The sequence below is a fragment of the Heterocephalus glaber genome, unplaced genomic scaffold (assembly GCF_053883595.1).
Source record: "Heterocephalus glaber isolate CG9 unplaced genomic scaffold, H.glaber_assembly_v1.0 deba00001673, whole genome shotgun sequence".
Lineage (NCBI taxonomy): Eukaryota > Metazoa > Chordata > Mammalia > Rodentia > Bathyergidae > Heterocephalus > Heterocephalus glaber.
Genome location: NW_028258410.1, coordinates 8,991,775 through 9,011,052, shown reverse-complemented (window position 1 = coordinate 9,011,052; position 19,278 = coordinate 8,991,775). Strand labels below are relative to the sequence as shown.

The 19,278-nt window shown below is 58.5% G+C and overlaps 1 protein-coding gene across 1 annotated transcript in view; it reads left to right on the top strand.

Annotated features, from left to right (window-relative positions):
* Positions 1–19,278, top strand: part of Cdh4 (cadherin 4) — a 526,919-nt gene that overhangs the window by 493,659 nt on the left and 13,982 nt on the right. Inside the window, exons 8-9 of the mRNA XM_004840986.3 lie at positions 1,964–2,101; positions 11,456–11,641. Of these exons, the coding sequence (XP_004841043.1) occupies positions 1,964–2,101; positions 11,456–11,641 (324 nt within the window). The remainder of the gene's footprint in view (positions 1–1,963; positions 2,102–11,455; positions 11,642–19,278) is intronic.

Genomic DNA, 19,278 nt, shown 5'->3' with positions numbered 1-19,278 from the left:
GAGCGTGTGGGCACTGCTGGGCCCTGCCCACCACCCCCAACCCCGCCCACACCCCAGGGAAGGGCGCCAGTGACCAGGTCTGACAAGCCCTCCAGCTCAGAGGCAAGCAACAGGGAAGCGTGCCTGCCCCGTGCTCCTGAAAACACCGCCGGGCCTGGGCCTAGCCTGCCCCTGCCCGATGGTCGGAGCCCCAGCGTGGGAGCACTGGGGTCCTGTGGGATCCCCACCCGCATTTCTTCCTCCCTACTGGACTGCTTCCCTCCCCATCCTGGCCGGGAAACACCCTGTCCTGCCTCCCAAAAGCAGGCTCCGCTCGCCCTCTAGTGGCCACTGGATGCACGGATGGACATGCACACAAACCCGAAGAGACCCGCGCGTGCGCACACACACACGCCACAGCCATACGGAAGTGCACCCACGTGTACACAGGGACATACTCGTGTGTCACACCTATGTGTGTTTGCACACATATGCGTGCCCGTGCGCATAAGCACAGTTGTGTCCCTGTTTGTTTGTTTTTTGTACAGGGAATCGAACTCGGGTCCTTGCGCTTGCAGGGCAGGTGGCAGAACCACTGAGCTAAATCCCTGGCCCATGTCCCTGTGTTTCTAAAGTGTCCTCTTCCAGCACCTTCTGAGCACAGCTGCCGGGGCAGCTCCCATGGACAGCGGTGGCTACTTGCCGAGCCCAAGAGCCTCTCTCCAGGGGCCTCTCCTCCTCTCTGGTCACCCCTTTGACCTCAGCCTGTGTCATCCTTGAGTCTGTGAGACTGGCCCCCTGTTGTAAGGCCACACGGCAGTGGAGAGAAGGCTGGCAGCCATGTAGACAGTAAATACAGAGTGGTCTTTGAGCCCACGCCTGCTACGCAGGGAGAGCCTCGGAGTGGCCCCCGAAAAGGGCAGCCGGAGTCTGGCCAGTCCCCTGCCCTGCCCAATTTTGGAATGATGCACAGAATCCCTGAAGTGTAAACTTCCAAATTGGTCTGGGAAGGAGAAGAAAATTGGATTTGTAAAGAGCAAGAGAAACTTGGGTAGAAATGAAGAAAGTTTCCAAGGTGAGGGCCCTGCTGCTTCCTTAGAAGCCCTGACTCCATCAGGAAGTGGAACGTGGCGGGCAGGAAGTAGATGGTTAGATGGATGCACGGAAAGACAGAATCTGCGGCCCATCTGCTCTACAATTTTTTATGGAGCCAATATATGGAACTGAGGACATTTCACTAAGTCACAGGGCCAGGAACTGGTCTTTTCCCTTAACCTCTGAGAGGAGCAAGAGTCGGGATTGCAGGGCCCGTGGAGGGCAATCAGAGGGTCCCTTTCTACCTTGGTCTCTGAGATCCTCCCCACCCCATGGTACCACGAGGAGCAGGTGTGGGTCCCAGTAGAGAGCTGCTGCCAGGCTTGTCCTCGGCTGTCCTGCTGGAAGCATGGGACGTCTGATCAGAAAGGGGCCTGGGGACTTGGGTTGCTGGCTGGATTCCTGAGGACCAGTGGGCAGGGACGTGCTGTGATGGCTCCTTCCGTGCCTGGTACAATGCCCTCACCCCATGGCTCTGCATTTGCCTTTGGAGCCTGCACCTGCACTGCATGCTAACTATGCCTTCAGGGCTGTGCAGCACAGGGAGAGGGCCGTCCTTCCTCCTCGTGAATTCTGACTTGCAGTGCAGCTGGACACGGTGTACACGCAGGCGGCAGCATCCCAACCCAGCACTGGCTGCAGCCTGTGTCTCACTTTGCCAACTGCCCTCTCTGCCCCTCCAAACCCAGGGCAGAGCTGGTGCTGTCTGCACCTGGCTCTTCCCACCTCGACACCGAAGATGACCCTTCCTATCAAGGGCCCCTGAGGTGGAGACACAACGGCCTCTCCCGCCGCCCATCACCTCGGCAGGGAAGGGGAGGCTCCGTGCTGGGAACCCCAATGGGGGCACACCCGCTGACCTGCTGTCCTCCGCATCTGTCCTCTCCAGAAAGTCCAGCAGTACACAGTCATCGTCCAGGCCACCGACATGGAGGGGAATCTCAACTATGGCCTCTCGAACACAGCCACAGCGATCATCTCGGTGACAGACGTGAACGACAACCCGCCAGAGTTCACCTCGAGCACAGTGAGTACGCGAATCCGACATGGAGGGAGGCAGTGAGCCCCTGGCATCGCTGCCGTCTGCTCCTCTCGCTGCTGCTGTGTCTGATGGGAGGGGCCGGGCAGCCCGTGGTTAACAAAGCCCTGGGCACAGGCGGCTGGGCAGGGGTGGTCCCACACGGGCATCCACGGGATGCCCTGCTGGGGCCTTGGGCAGGGCCAGGTGCCTCCCTGCCTTCGGGGGCCTCTTTCTGCCTTGGTCCCCAAGGGCCTGTGGCCAGGGTCAGCCTTAGAGGACATGCGTGCGTCCACTCCCCCAGTTCTCAGGGGGTACACCTGGCCCCCTGAAGATGGCTCTGCCAGTCATGCAGCTCTCATTTCCTCTGGAGCCCCAGGAAGTAGGCATCCCACAGGCAGGGTCCCTCCCTGTGAGATCAGGGGTCACTCAGAGCCCACTCTGTGCCTTCTAGGGGCTGCAGGGGGCGCCAGCCTCCGCCATGTCCCTGCTCGCCAGCACCCCCACAGGACTCCAAGGCCATGCCTGAGCAAGCAGTGCTGTGTGCCCCAGGCTGTCTCTCTGGGAACTGTGCCTACGCGGCGGGCCATGGCCCAGCCAGGGTGCCCTCCAGCTAGGTGGCCGCAGGTGCCAGGCCAGAGCGTGCCGAGGCCAGGGCCAGTGAGGACCCCCAGGACCCCCAGGGCCCCGGCTCCACAGCCACACAGCCCCGGCCTCCCTGTGGTGACCTCTCCCGCCAGGGCCTAGTGGAGGGGTCATGTGTCCGTGACAGTAACAGCGACCCAGCAAAAGCCGCATCTGTGACTCCCCTCCCAGCTCCCCTGCGCCAGCCTGGGCCTCCCATCAAGCCTACAAAGGTCAGAACCGGTGGTGGCCGGGACACAGGGACTGGGAGTGCTTAAGCCACTGAGCCATGCAACCCATCAGGAGCTGGGGGACTGGAGCCCAGCGGCCGTGCCACCAGAGGGGACAGAAGGAAGAGGCTGTGCCTTCCCAGGGGGCTTGTGAAGGTGTCTGGAAGACCACAGCACCTGGACATGAGCCCACCCTCCAGCGTCCCCAAGTCACAGGCAGGGCGGCGGGACACGCACACACAGTGCCATCCAGTGGGCGGACGGCAGATGGCTGCGGGGTGGGGGGACCGGCCAGACCCTGCAGCCTGGGCGACTGGGAGGGAACAGGAGCCCCAGGTGCTCCCCACAGACCCTGGCAGCAAAGGCAGCCGGCAGTGTGTACTGCACTGTTGCCAGGGAGCCATCGGGACACTGGAACCCCACCCCGAACCACAGTCTGCTCTCCTGCAGTGGCCAAAGACAGGAAGGGCCAGGGCCAGGGTCCTGGGGAGTGGAGCGGCGAGACAGAGGCGCCAGGCCCCAAGCTTTGGCTGGCAGACCGCTGTCCTTCCTCCCTCTGCTCCCGGGGCTGCTGCCGCCTTCTGTGACAATTGGGGAGCTCTGGCCTGGGCTGGGCACTCAGGGCTGGGAGCTTGCCCACGCTGACCTCAGTCCCAAACCGGGCACAACTGGCTCCCCAGCCCCAGGGCACCCTGGGTGCTCTGACTGCGCCTCCGGGACACCCCCAGCCCAGCACCAGCCTGCTTGCTGGAAGCTGGCTGCTCGGGTGGGTGCGGCAGGGACCCCCACCGCCCCAGGAAACAGCCTCAGGCCCTGTGATCACCCCGGAAAGTGAGGCAGAAGGAAGCCTAGGCCGATCCAGCTTTGGTCTCATCCCCAATATCAGGGAGGATGCACCACAGCAGCCAGTGTTGGAGAAGCAGGCCCATGGGACAGAAGCATCACAGGCAAGGGGCGCTGGCAGGAGACCCCAAAGACCTGGCCTGCAGGGGATCACAGGCCGCCAGGGGTTCCTGGGTAAATCCCAACATTTAGGTCCAAGAAGGCTGCCTGAAGTCTGACTTGCCCGGACCCACAGTAAGCCCTCCTCTTATCCCCGTGTGGCCCCACCAGCTGCTGGCCTGCCTGCTCTGGAAATGCACTGTGCGGGGCTGAGGTGCTCCCTGGGCTCTACCCTCGTCTGCACCTGGACCATCACCCACATCGAGGTGCAGAGCAGAAAAGCACAAGCAGTCCTCAGCATCCAGGCCTCCCTGTCCTGAGCTCAGTGGAAGGGCAGCTCTGCTGCTGCACCGGCTCTGCCTGCAGGTCCTGAGCAGGGTCCAGCATGGCTCCCTACACCTCCTCACGGGCCCCGGGCAGAGCTTGTCTTCCCTCAGGCAGGTCATCCACACTGAAAACGTCCCACTAGGCCCCGTGCATGTCCGGGAACAGCCCGTGGGTCAAGGAGGGTTAGAGGAAGGAAACTGTGGGACAAGGGTCGCCTCTCCTCGTGCTGGGACATCGAAGTGACCTACAGGATGTCCCGAGTCTGCATTCACCTCTGAGACATGAGAGCCGAGAATCACACTGACACTGAGACAGAGTTCTGCATTTGACCCAAGACTGTGGCATGGGGCACCACCGAAGGAGAATTCCTACCTTCCTGCAGCCCAGAGCAAGGAGTGGAGACACCTGGTTCCCTGGGACACTAGGGCAGGGGCAAAACAAGGGAACTGCAGTCCTGATGCCCACAAATGGAGAGTCCTTGCCTTCTGTGACAAGACCTGCATAGCCGTCAGGGAGCCATCTTTAACACGTGGCTCCAGGAGGCCCTTGGCAGGTCCTCCTCAAAGCAGGGGTGGGCGGGGCAGACGGGCCATACTGCCACAGGCACAGACACAGTGGGGCTATTTTTATCGGGCTGAGTCAAGACCAATCAGCAGAAACTAAAGAGATGCAGGAGACTGTATGACCAGGTCCTGCTCTTAGCAGTTAATTAAAAGTGATTTTCCCTCCTGCTCGGGTCTCAGCTGCACTGCCCACTGAGGGGCAACCCTGGTTGTTCCAGTGTCGGCCCTGACACCAGCATTCCCTTCTGGGGGTGGGACACAACCTTCAGACCCCTTGCCAGGGGTCTCCCGCTCAAAGCCCTGGGGGACATGTCCCACCCAGCATGGAGCAGCCCTGGAAATGTCACCCGATCTGGCCTGGCCAGCCCCATCCTTCACTCCAGTGCGCTCCTGGACCCATGAAGTCTGGCCCCTCTTGGTCCCTCCTAGTTGTGTGGCCTTGGGCTGATGGCCATTCCACCCCGAGCTCAGCACATTTGTCCCACTGTACACTTGTCTCTAATTTGTCTTACACTTGTCTCCATAAGGGCGAGTCCCCTGGTCTATTTGAAGGGACACCCCACACCACAGGCTCCGTTCCAAAACTGTCCCGGAAGCACCAGCCCTCATCCTGGGCATCACTGGCCCGGCGCCCTTCCCAGCTTAGCCTTTACCAGGGGAGGGGCGTGAGCAGCCAGCAAAGCCTTCCGGGCCTGAGTGCTCAGACAAGAAAGGGGTGAGGGCATAGGCGGGTGTGCACTGCTGCAATTTAAACTTGCGCACGATGAGGCATTTCATTCTTGCTGTTTGTGCTCAATGATCTTTTTCCCCTTCCAAGGCATGGACACAACTGGGATAAATGCTTAAAAGGAGGTGGTAAGACCATCTTGGTCCCCACAAGTCACCTCCCAATGGGACAAGAGGCCAGCAGGCATGAGGACGATGCCCGGCCCCCGGATTTCCAGCCATCAGGGGGTCTCTTCCGTCACTGTGACAAAATGCTCAGAGAATCCAGCCACAGGGAGGAAAGGCTTATTGTGGCTCGAGTGCACAGCAGGCTGGCCCTGTACTGTACTGTGGCCAGGCAGACCATCATGGGGGCAGCGTGTGACAGAGGGCACTGCTCACCCTCTGGTGGCCCACAGACCTCTAAGGCCATGCCCCCAGCGACCTCTCTTCCTCCCTAGGCCCCACCTCCCAGTAGCACCTGGGCTGGGGGCCAAGCTTTCGACCCATGCGGGGTTGGGGACACTTACCCACCCCACAGCTCAGTTAGTGCTTACACACAGAGCTCATTTGTTGGGAGTAAAAATGGTTCTGCCACAGGCAGGGGTCCAGTGAATTCAGGAGCCTGGGAGCTGTGTTTCTGTGGCTTCCAAGAGTTGAGGTTCTTCTGAAAATGTCCACCCTGAGGACCTGAGAGAGCACAGGTACAGGGCAGTCCTCCAGAGCGACCAGACTGTCTGGGGTCACACAGTCCACGCTTTGGCCGCTACCCTGGGCCCGGCTGTGCTGGCCAGGCAGTGTTGGCCAGTGGCTGCCCTGACCACTCTCCCTGAAGATGAACGCCCTCAGGCCAACCCTGACTCCCAGCTTTTCAATCAAGTGCACAAACCTGGGAGAAGAGAATTGGTTCAGCATGAGTTCCTGAGAATAAGAACTTGGCATCTTAAAATTGGAGTGGACGCTGCCTGCACTGCAAGGGCAAGGACCCAAGTTCGATTACCGGTACAAAAAAATTGGAGTGGACTCAGTGCCCTTAATTATGCTGGGCACACGCTGCCAACCTCAGCCATAAGTAATTAACTGGAGCTACCTGTTCAGAACACTAAGGTGCGGGCCCCAAGCTGGGGCCTGCGATCCTGTCCCCACCTGACATCGCCTCCCGCCCCTCCCACCAGGCCAGTGTCCACGCCCAGGGGACAGCTGCGGCCTCCAGAGCCCAGGAAAGCCCCACTTCAGGGGCCCTGAGACCCAGGCCCTACCAGGGAGCAGAGCTGGCAGAAAGGGAGGAGCTCAGGGAACCAATTCCGAGAGCAGCTTGCCCAGGCAAGGACCCAAAGAAACGTGCGTCCCTTGGCCGTAACTCAGGAATTCAGTGTCCCCAGCTGATGGTGCTCTGTCCACGCTCCTTGGACCCCCTGGCTGCCCTCATGGTTGAGCCACACTGGGGAGACAGGGGACAGAGGTCAAGGAGGGCACTGGAGGCAGACTCTTGAGCCCCAAAGCTGGGTCCCCACTGACAGGCTACTGACCTGAGCAAGGTCCAGGGCCTTTTGTGCCTGTGATTCCTCATCTGTTCCTACCTGACTGAGTGCGTCAGGACTGCATATGCTCCTAGACACCAGTCCCGGGGCAGCTGCCTGGCTCACAGAGACACTCCGTGAAGCCCAGTAACAGCAGCGCGGTCACTGTTACGTTATTAATAATGGAGAAAGACGACAACGCCAGTCTGCTCCCTGGCAGGGCCGGCTGGGGAGGGCTTCCCCCGCCAGCCGCCCGCACTGCAGGCTGGAGCCCAGCACCTGAGGGCCTACAGGCCATACACGCTGGGGGGGAGCAAGGCGAGGCCTCTGCGGGCAGCTGGACGGCTCCAGGGGACTGGGCAGTTACAAGTCCTGGTGCCTGGCAGCACGGGTGGAGGGCAGCGGGCAGAGCCATGCCTCTGCCCTTCAGCCCTGCTCCGGAGCAAGGGCATGAGCCTCCTTCTGGACACACGGGCACCCCTGGGGCGCACACCGCTGGCGAGGGATGGAGCCCAGAAGGAGCCCTGCTCCAGAGAGGGATGGGGAGGACAGGCATGACTGACTCCACAGCTCCCCGGACAGGCGCCCGTCTGAGGACGTGGGGCCCCGGCACCCCACGGAGGTCTCCACGGTGAGGCCTGCGGCCTGGGCTTCTGCCACCTTGGACGCTGCCCGGGGGTAGCGCTGCCTCAGGAGACACCGTCACCCAGCCAGGCCCCGCAGGCCGTGGTGAAGGACAGGGAGGCTCAGGAGGTCCCCACTTCAGCCAGGGCAGACCTAGGCCAGTCCCACAAAGGACCCAGCTGCCCGGCGGCGCACAGGGAAGGAGGTATGAGGAGCAGACCAGCCTTGGTCCCAGCCCGGCTGTGCCGCCTGAGGCTCTGTGACCTTGAGTGCCTGCCTGACCTCTCTGCTTCTGCGGGATGAGGAATGGGCTGGGGAAGCACTTGCACCCAGCACTGCCGAAAGGGAGGCTGAGACTGAGGAATAGTCAGAGCCTGGGATTCAGAGGGAGGTGAATCTGGGCCACCGAGTGGCCCCTGGTCACTAGCCAGATGGGAGAAGGTGAGCTCAGCCCTGCCTGCACAGCCTAGGGCAGGGGGCCTGGACCTGCGTGCCCTGTGCTACCACGGTGCGGCCTGGCCTGGGGCAGCCGTGCAGCCCAGGCGGGCTGTGAGGGTCCAGGCCCATCCCGATGGACCCACTCTTGTGGCCCTGGACAGCCTGCGCTCTCCGGGCCGGGCGCCCCATCCTCACAGGGCCCGGCCACGGCCAACCCCCCTGGCCCCGAGGACCTCCCTCAGGGAGCTGAGCGGGGAACGCGCAGGGAGACCCGGTCTGAAGTCCAGGACAGTCTGGAGGCTGAGTCCTGCATTAGGGTCGGTTCTTCCTCCTGGATGCCCACCTCTGCGTCCCCGGCATGAGAGGCTCTCCCTGTGCCGAAGTCTGAGAAGTCGAAAATGAAAGCCCGCATGCCTAGGAAGGTAACTGAGAAAACCCTCACCGCTCTGTCTGCGGAGCCCTTCTCTGTGAGCCGGCAGTGACTCGCCTCAGTTAAAACGGACCCTCAGCCAGGGGACAGACAGAGCCGCAAGGGCCTGCAGCTGAGCTGCAGAGAAGCCACTGCAGCATGCAAGGGGCCAGGCATGCCAGGCGAGGAGCTGCTCCACACAGGGTCCTTGCTGTCCCCACCATCAACCACAGAGCCGCAGCCCCACCCTGCTGCGCTCCTGAATCTCAGTCATCATGACCATAGAGGGAGCAGAAAGTGTGTGTCTGAAAAACAAGGAAGGGCATTCGGAGGGTGCTGGAGAGCCAGGAACCCAACCAGTGTCACCACGCTGATCTTAGCAATTTGAACAAAAAGAGAACACCTCATCTTACAGAAGTTGAAAAGCCCCAGGAGAGACAACTTCAGGCGTGGCTGGATCCAGGCTCCAACAGCATCACTAGGACCCTCCTCTCAACCATACTTCCTCTAGGCTGGTTTTGTTCTTGGGTGTGTATGTCAGCCCCCACCCTTCCCCAGGTTTAGACCTTCGTGGTTACAATGTGGAGCCCAGAAGTAGGGATACCAGAGCTGAGTCCTGATTGGCTGACATAGGTCTTGTGACATGGATCATGTGCCCACACCCAGTTACTAAGGAGGGGTACAGAGGTCAAGAGCAGAGATCTGCAACCATTTCCTGTGAAGAGACAGATGAAGACCACACCATCTGTCACCACTACTCAGCTCCGTGTCAAAAGCAGCAGAGCAGATGTAGAGGATGTGTACGTGATTGGGAGGGCCATGTGCCAATAAAACTTTATTTGCAAAAGTAGCATGAGGGCTGGATTTGGCCCTGGGGTTTCCCAGCCCCTGGACTAGACCGAGCCAACCCCAGTCCCTAAGGAAGCTGGGGATGACGTGGCCCTGGGACAGCGGCAGGGCTCAGTGACCCTGGCTGATATCCCCCAAGCCTCCTGTGCTCAGAGAGGGCTTTTGGAAGGGCTATGGACTGTGGGAGTCTTGTCACTGACTTGGTGTCTTAGTTACTCTTCTTGCTGCTGAGACAAAATACCGAACACCCAGAGTTAAAGGAGGAAAGGTATATTTGGTTCACAGTCTATATAGGTTTCAGTCCATAGTCAGCTGGCTCCAAGGCAGGGTGGCAGGGCAGAGGGCACCGCGGAGGAGAAACAGTCTGTGGCAGGCAGAAGACAGCAAAATAACCAACCAAGGGGCCTTAGCAACTTTCTTCTGCCCCTTTTATACTCCATCCAGGCTACCGGGATTGGGGCAGTGGGCTGATCAGTGGACTGATTTATTACTCACCCACCCTCCATCCTAACCCTGCACCATGAACCAGCCACACACTCTAGATCCAGCCACAGCACTTGGTGTTAGGAGGCAGGTCTGGCTGGAAGAGGCAGTGGTGGGCGCGTGGCCTGGGTTTATCTCCCTTCCTGTCTCAGCTTCCCCATCACACACAGTGAGCAGCTGTTCCCCCCTCCCCTCTTTCTTCTGTCCTGCTTGGAAGCCATGGATGTGAACACACTGGCTGTCCTTCCCACAGAATTTCTAAAGTGTCCTGCAGGAATTCCTCCCGCATCTGAGGATCCCCCAACATTCAAGGTCAGCAGACTCGTGCCTTGCTCTGGTTTTCCATTTGGGAAACTGAGGCACATCCCCCGCTCTCTCCTATAGCAGACGGCCCGGCCTCCCTAGACCACAGCGGGGCTGGGCAGCTCAGCTCCCCCAGGGCTTGTGCCCACTCCTGCCCTCCTGCACCCCGGGCCCTGATGACAGCCCCTGCTCAGCCTGCCTGGCTTCAGCTGTGACCAGGGGAGACAGTGCCCACTTCCTAGGGGACAAATCCGAGCCAGGTTCAGCTCGCGGGCACATGGCTGCCGGGTGGCAAACAGGACCGGGCCAGATGCACGGTGACCCCGTGCCTCGCTGCGTGCTGCTCTGGGAGCTGAGGGGCCCGGCCACATTGGAATTCCTGACACACTGGAATGTGGGAGTCGCCGCTCCCGGGGCTGGGGGACTGCAGCCAGCCCACTGGTAGGAGCCCCTTCTGCTCCCAGGTGTGGGACCCTGGGGGCTGTCACCTCAGCCGCCACACCAGGCCCCGGACTCGGCCCGCCGCCAGGGTGACCAGCTCCTTCCATCCTCCCACTTTCTCCACAGCGTCCCCTTCTGTCTGCCCAGGGCCCCCAAGGGCAGCAGGATCCCAGTTGGGCAGCATGCACCCCCCTCCAGCGAGTCCATCCCCCTGGCATGCTGTGCCGGGTCCTCCCCCTAGTCTGTCCCTGGACGTCAGTTCCTGCAGCTGCCCTGGGGAAGCTGGTGACAGGAGGGTGAGCCAAGCAGCCCCCCTCTCAGGGCCACGTCAGCCTCCCAGACCCCTCAGAAGCCTGGCGCAGGGCTGACAGGTCCCAGCACCAGCACCTGGGTCAGGAGGTGCACAGTGAGGGGAGCCCTGGGGACCTTGCCTGCGAGCAGGCTGCTCCATCATGCTGGTGGCTCCCACTTCCTGTCCTCTCCCAGTCCCTCCTCCAGTTGAGGTGCCAGCTCCAGGTCCTGGTGCTGCACAGGGCCAGCCAGGGCCTCCCTCCACCACTGGCTTTCCGCCTTATTGTGGGAGCCATGTGGCTCCTGTGTGGGACATGGGGCCAGCCCACTCCCGTCTGTGCACTTCACCGAGGCTTTCCCTGGTTCCTTCATTCCTGAACAGACAGGGCATCTGCAGCCATGATGGCCACCTGTGCTTCGTCCGGCCGGACACCACTGCCCACAGCCTGGGGTCAGCCTGCCCAGGCCCAGTGCGGGTTGGTGGAGCAGCTGCATCATCACATGGCTCGGAGCCAGGCCGGGGACCTGGACCCAGCAGGACCGGCACCGGGGCAGGCGGGGGAGTCCTGGCTGCATCCACCAGGCTGTAACACCACCCTTCCTGCGTTTTGCAGTTTGCAGGAGAGGTCCCCGAGAACCGCGTGGAGACGGTGGTCGCAAACCTGACGGTGATGGACCGCGACCAGCCCCACTCGCCCAACTGGAACGCCGTCTACCGCATCATCAGCGGAGACCCCTCGGGCCACTTCAGCGTCCGCACCGACCCCATCACCAACGAGGGCATGGTCACCATGGCGAAGGTGGGTGGTGCCATGTGCGGCGCCCCAGTCTCCCAGGGCGAGCGCTGTACCCCACCTTCTGGAGACAGAGGCAGCCTCACAGGACCCCGCAGGCCCCAAAACACCACCCTCCCTCCCTGCCGTCCAACGTCTGTCCTTCCCTCCTTCATCTCCTGCTAGGTGAGTGTCATGGTGGACCTTCTGTCCCAGAGATGCCTCCAGTCGTGAAGCAGTGGGGTTTTATGACATATGCATATGCTAGGAATTGAAGGCAGCACTTCACACTGAGCTATATCCCCAGCCCCTTTTATTTTTATTTTGAGATTCAAACTTGTGATTCTCCTGCCTCAGCCTTTGAAGTAGCTGGGATTACAGGTGTGTGTCCACACTGGGCTGTGAATAAGAAGTAGGGTCTTCTGCTGACGTCTGAGGTTTCCTCGTGTTTTTCTGCATGCTCCAGGCCTACTGTTCCCCTCTGCCGGGAATCCCACTCTGGATTTTGGCCCCTTGATGTGCACACTGCTCCGGGGCCGGTGGCATGAGGCCATCCTCCGTGCCTGTAACATTTGTTACGCCGCTGGGTGGCTGTGGGTCTGGTGCTCTTATTTTGGAGTGGGCCCACTTTCTGCGATGGTTTTGGTCATGTCTCCTTTTCTAGAAAACTCTCCACCTAATCTCAGTTTTCAAAGAGACTTGCATAAGCATGTCAACGCAGCGGTGGAGATCCAGCCTCTAATCCCAGCTGTTGTCTGTACTCACCTCCTCTGGCCCTGGAGGAGCAGATGGAATGATACAGTAAAACCCATCCATGTTGGACAGTTTAACATGAAGCATGCTAGTGGCTATCGTTTCAGAGTGATTATTAATAGGAGCAAGAAGAAAACGAGAGAGAAGGGTAACAGGAAGGTGAGCTCACAGCTACACTGGATCTGTCCAGGAGGTGTAAGGAAAAGCTAGTTTAATTTGGGCCTGTATTGCTTAGAAACTGTATTAAATTGCCAGTCACACAGAGTTTACCATAGAAACTTAATGCTTGAGGGTTTGATTCTCTCAAAAAGAATCCCAAGGCCAGGAGTTGGGGCCAAAAAAGACAACTTCATGGTCAACAAAGACCCAGGTCCTTCCGTCTTTCTATTCTGTGTTGGGATGCTTTCATCCTCCAGAGCACCTCGTGGTGCAAAGCAGCTCCAAGAGCCCCAGCCATTACAAGAACTTTACAAGCAGCAGGACAGCAAAAAGAAGAAAAAGATGCCCTGCCTCTTCTAAATTAAGAAACTGTCTGGACCCTTAATAAAGGATCTTTATTCAAGAACCCTCCTTTATTCCAGCCGTCCCAGAACACCTGTTTACATCTTCTCAGGTAGGATTTAGTCAGTGGTCATTCTTAGCTAGAGGGGATACTGGGTGCCATAGTCTGTCAGCTGACACGTTTTCCAAGCCACTGCTCACAAGGAAGAACGGGGAGCTGTAGGCCACCCAGCAGCTGCCTCGCGAGACGAAATGGGTTTTCTCCGGGACTCGGACTCGTCCTCCGGCCTCAGCAGCCCAAACGTCTTCCTTGTTATGGATAACCCAGCGTTCTAAGCTGCCAAAGGCCAGTCCTACTGCAGGCTCATCGTGAATTCCTATCTTTAATTCCTTCATGAAAGCTTTCCAGCATACATACGGAAAGGCAGAGGGAATAGCAAAATGCGTCCCCGTCCACGCACCCGAGATTAAACACCCGTTCACATCTAACACCCGCTCCATCTGACAAGTCCTTTGCCCTGAGGTGTGGAGAGCGAACTGATGCGTCCCGTCCCTTCCCGTCCCGACCTTCGGCCTGCGCAAGCCTGCGAAAGAGGCACCGCCATGGGGAGCCCGCCGGGAGCCGCTCCCTCCCACCACCAGGTGGCGTCGGTGGCGCTGCGACCAGGCCGGCTTGGTCCAGGCGGCCCAGACCCAGACCTGCGCGCGGCCCTCCGCCCCTGACACACACCCGCCTGTTTGTGCCACTGCGTGAAGAAGTGAGTCACACCGCACCCCGCATTTCCGCAACTAGACGCTCACCCTGAAGCCTGGATGAGCCGGAGGCTGAGCGTTCGCAGCGAGGCCCTGCTGGGCTGAGGCCGCGCCGGGCCCTGTGCCCTCGTGGACGTCACACAGCCCGGGCAGAAAGCCTGGCGGGGCTGGTGTCCTGTCCCCACGGCGCCTGTTCCCTCGGCGCCTGTTCCCTCGGCCTGTGTCACTCTTGGTGGCTGCGCCACTTTCCTGGGGACCTCCCCATTCTGTCCTTTCTTCCTTCATTAGCTGGTGTTTTTCTGCAACAAGAGCGCCCTTCTGGGAGGAGGCCATTTGTCACGTGACACGCAGGTCCTGAGGAGGGCGGGACAGGGTCTGACCTGACCGCCGGGGAGGGGCCCAGGGTGCAGCGGGGCGGGACGGACTTCGTGCACAGGGCACAAGTGTCTGTCGTCCCAGGACCACCCCGTGCCGCCAGAAGCCCCCCACCCCGTGTACCCGGGTTGGGGCACCGGCCTGTCTGCTCCCAGGTCCCAAACCCAGGGGGCTGCTCCCCGCCCCCCCCCCAGGAGTGGAGCTGCTCACCCGGGCGCCCACAGCCTCCCTCCCACCAGGGCTCTAGTGTGCCCAGCTGCCCTAACGGAAACTGCTGGAGCAGATTACCTATTGATTTCTCCATTACACACGTTCTTTATTTTACCTGCCTGGGACTTCTATTGGCTCTGTGGTCCTTCCGGAAGACCTCCTTGCTCAGACCAACACCATTTTTAATGGAGACACGCAGCATGTTTCCACATCCCTGGACAGAAGCCCATAAAGCCAGAGAGAGCCCTTGCCTTGGCTCTTCCTAAACAGTGACTCCGGGGAGCAGTGTTTGAACAGCCCACCAGCCGCCCGGCCGTCAGGTCCTGGGGAGGGCTGCAGCCACAATAGGCTCCGCGGCCCGGCAGCCTCAGGCCCGCAGGGGAGCAGCGTCCAGTCGTTCTGCTGAGGTCAGCTTGGGCCATCGAAGGTCCCCCGGGTGGTGCTTGTGGGTACCAGGCCCCTCTGCGGGAGAACAGGCAGCAGAGAGGCAGCAGCCTGTCCCACGCTCCATGGCTCAGTGCTGAGGAGGCAGAGGCACCAAGCACAGCCCCTGCTCAGGCGCAGTTGCTACCTAATCTCTAAATTCCTTCTTTTCGCACTCAGATACTGTCTTCAGTAGCAGTAGCTGAGACGCCCCAGTCTGATGTGCCAGTGTGTGATCATAGAGCTCACCAAATTCAAACACATGGCGGCTGTGGCACCCCTGGGCTCGTGTGTGCCCAGCCACAGGCCTGCCACAGCTGCCCAGGTGGGGCCAGGCCCAGAGCCAGGGGCCTCCGCCCACAGCAACTCGGGGGCGGAAGATGGGCTCCAGACCAAAGCTGCTCTACGTTCGCCACTCTAAGTTTCACCACAAGGTTTCCAGGCAGGCCCAGAAGCAAGGACCCCAGCAACCATGTGAAACCAACTGCCACGTGCTTCTGACAGCAGGGGAGAGAGGGAAGTTTGACCACCCAAACTTGCCCGGTACCCTAAACGCCAGATCCTGCTCTCTGAAACTGAAGGATGAATTCTAGGAACAACAGAGGTTAAGAGTAGGAAAAATTATTGAGAGAAAGAAAGCTCCTGTCTAGGAGAGACAGAAGGGGAACTGGAAAGTGGGCTGCCAGCCTCCCCCCCTTTTCAAAGGCATTTTATTGAGCAAAACCATGAGGGGAGGCGGGTTCAACGTGAGACAAAAGTGAAAGACTCAGTAGGAAATCACAAGGTGGGCATGAGGTGGAGGATATTACCAGTCACCCAGGTAATATTGATTAAACGGGGATCAGATGGGAAAACAAGTGTCACATACAAGGAATTTCCAGAGAGGAAATGGGCTTGGGAGATTGCTGTCTTTTTAGACTATCAATCACTGCTATTCATCGCTAGGGGAAGTGGTACCTCTTTTCCTTTTATAATGCTAACCAGTGAATGTGCCTCAATTGTTTTTCTATGCTGAGAGCCCAGCTTTATCTAACTGCCTTATAATAATTTCTAATTTAGCTATCTGGAATACTTCACCTGCATATTTTGCTGAATTGTTTTTTTGTTTTGGGGGGGTTTTTGGTACCGGGGATTGAACTCAGGACTTTACACTTTCGAGGCAGGCATGGTGCCACTAAGCTAAATTCCCAGCCTGCTGAAGTGTATTTTTTTCTTTCCCAGACCTCATGTTCCTTCACTTCTAAACATGTCAGGATGCATCACTCTCAAAACTACATTTGCTTACATGGCCACATACCACTGTCACACCTAACCAAGTCACTATATCTCCTTATTGTCTAAGTTTATATGGTTTCCCTTAAGATGGTTTTTGCAATCCAGTTATTCAGATCTGAGCCAGACAGCTTCCCTGCATGGCATTTGGTTGTAACATCTCAAACATGCCACCCCGGCCTGTGGAGGCCCCCACACTCAGGCTGTCTCCCGGCCCCTGTGCCATGAGTCTGGTCCCCACTGCCCCACACCCAAGGGAGGATGTGGACCTGAAAGTCAGTCCCTGAGGAGGGGCCGGTGGCCACAGTGCAGCCTGAGCAGCCTGATCCCCTCTGCCAACTTGATGCCCCGTCCCTGCAGATGCCCAGCGTCTACCAGTGCACCCGCTGCTTGTATCGTGTTGGTGATAAATCACGGTCCAAGAGAATTAGGATACAAGGGGTGCTTTTAAACTTGTCATCCCTTAGCTGGAAGCTTCCTGTGCAGAGGAGCTTCCCTCATGCATGAGGCCTGTGGGTGCTCTGAGACACAGGTCTGTGGGGTCTCAATAGTAGCCCCCCAAGGGTGCCCATGCTCCAGGAAGCTGTACCATGGTAGACAGCATGAGAGACTGAAGGGGAGCCGAAGCTGGGGTCTTGAGGTGGGAGACGGGAGACGATCCAGATTATCCAGGCAGGCCCACTACACTCCAGGGCTTTTTATAAGGAGGCAGAGCTGGGCATGGTGGCCACGCCTGTGGTCCCAGCATTCAGGAGGCTGAGGCAGGAGGATAGCCATGAGTTTGAGGCCAGTCTGGGCTACATAGTGAATCCTGTTTCAAAAAGAAAACAGAATTTTAAAGAGATGGGAGGGTCAGAGCGAGAGAAGCCGTGAGGAGGAAGGTAGAGGCCAGAGAGACAGAGGGACAGCAGAGCCCCTCTGTGCTGCTGACTTGGCCTAAGGTGAGGCCAGGTTTCCTGCAGCTGCTGCAGCCTCAAGACCCTCAGCCTGCTCATCTCATCCTTTGCCACAGGAGGTGCTGTTGTTGCTGCATCTGCATTTTCTCGTTTCTGTTGCTAAGAATGCGTGGGTTCCCTGTGGGTTCCCTTTGTCCTCCCTCCAGCCCTGTCCCCAGGCCCATGTGCAGCCCTGAGTTCAGCTTGCTTTCCCACCTCAGGCCAGGGTCGCCGCAGTGCGTGTGCCCGGCCGGGGCATGGCGGCATATTCCCCTGACTGAAAGGGTATTTGATTCAAATTTAACTTCAGAGTGTTTCTACTTAACTGTGTAAATTTTATCTTTGTTTCTCACTTTTCATGCATTGGAAATCTTGGTTCTTAACATCATTAGCATAATTGTTTATTTACTTTACCCTACGATATACATAAAATGTTAAAAATACCAAATCCAGAATCACTACCAACAGCGAGAAGGCAGAATGAGTTTGTGATTACTTTCTAACCACTGCTGCCTCAGGGGTCCTGTCACTGGGGTGGGATTTCCTTGGGGTTATGCTTCCAGTTGAGGGATGCTTGATTTTGCATACTTTGGAGGTTGCTTTCTGTGCAATCCCACTGTCATACCTGTGCGGTGAGAAGGTAGGCCAGCAGGTCTCCAAGCCCAGGCTTTCCGGTGAGGAGCGTGTGGCAGTCACCCGCAGAGGCGTCTTGCTTTCCTTCCCCTGTCCACAGTGACCGTTTCTTCCAGTGTTGCCTTATGCTTTCTGAGTTTCTTTCTGAAACTGTGAACAAATACAATGCAGTGCTATGGTCTCGATCTGAAATGTCCCCAAACTCATGGGCTTGGTTGCCGGCTGATAGACTGCTGGGAGCCACTGGACCCGAGGCCTGGAACTTGCCCAGCTGGATTAACCCCATGGCATCTGACGAGATGCTGTTTGGGGAGGTGGGGGAAGCAGGGTGGAGCCTACAAGGCAGAGGGTCATGGCCTTTTCTGGCACAGCCTTGGGGATGGACGGAGTCCCGGGCCTATCCCCTCTCCCTCTCTGGCCCTCTGCTCTCTGCTTCCTGGCTGCCTCTAGGTGAGCAGCTTTTCTCCCACCCCCTGCAGCCCAGATGCTTCTGCCTCAGCTCAGGCCCACGCAAAGGAACCAGCAGGCCACGGACTGAACCCGCTGAGACACAGGCCAGAGTAAGGTTTTCCTCCTCTGAGTTGTTTTCCTTGGCCCTAGAGGAGGAACAGTGAGGAACTGTGACTGCTGCACAGCACCCTGTTCCACTCTGGGTGTGGTTGTTGCTCAGAGAGGGGCTGCAGACCTCTCCCCTCGGGGCTCAGACTGTCTTCCTCCAGCCCAGTCCCACAGGCTGGGTCAGTTATCAAGAAGAGAGGTTCATTTTTGTCTGTGGTTCCGGAGGTCGAGTCGAGGGACCTCATCTGGTGACAGTCTTGCTGCTGGCAGAATCCTTGGCGCCCCAGGGACAGGCCCTGCACCTGTGTCCTGGTCTCTCCTCCCTCATAAAGCCAGCGGGACCCAGCCACACCAGCTGTGCCTCAGGACGGCATCAAGTCCTTGCCATCTCCACGGGACCGCTCTTCCTTGAGTAACAACCATGTGCCTTTCCTTTCACCAGGCGGTAAAGGAGGAGCTGTGAAGTGTGTGCATTACAACACTCAGAACAAAGAAACAGTCAAAGGAAACTCCAAACTGATGACTTTGCTTTTATCTGCATAACTCCTACATGCAGGACTGTAATGTATGACAGAACAGAAAACTACAGCACTGTACAGTACAATCCACAAAATTACAGTACTGTAAACAAGGTGCACTGTACAGAAAAGACATTGGGGCTCTATAAGCAAGATGCACAGAACTGTACAAAAAAGGACAGTCACAGGGGGAGCAGCAGGTGGAAAGTACAAGCAGTCACAAAAGGGCCGGGGATTTAGCTCACTGGTGCCGCCGCTGCCAGCTTCACAAGCACAAGGTCCTGAGTTCGATCCCTGGTACCAAAAAAAACGAACAGTTGTCAAGCAGGTTAGCAGGTTAGGTGGTTAAACGAGGAGTGTCTGTACGAGGACTGGGCCTGGGTCTCACGCGTGCTAGGTAAGCGCTCTAGCACTGCACCACACCCCCAGCTCTGATTTCTTATTTGGGGATAGAATCTCACTATATTGCCCAGGCTGAGCTGGGGTTACAAGGGCACCAATGCACCAGGCCAAGGTCTCCGCCTCCTAACGCCGCCATGGGGCAGAGCATTCAGCCTCTGGGTTCCTCCCAGGGAGCCTGGGGTCTGGCGTGCATGGTGCTCACTCCACACAGCTGCAGGCAGCCCTACTGTCGAGCTGGCCACAGCTGACAGTAGACATGGGGTTTGGGGTCCCAGATGTGGCCTCTCCCCATAACCTTGTGATCTGTACATGCTACCTGGTGTGTGCCCAG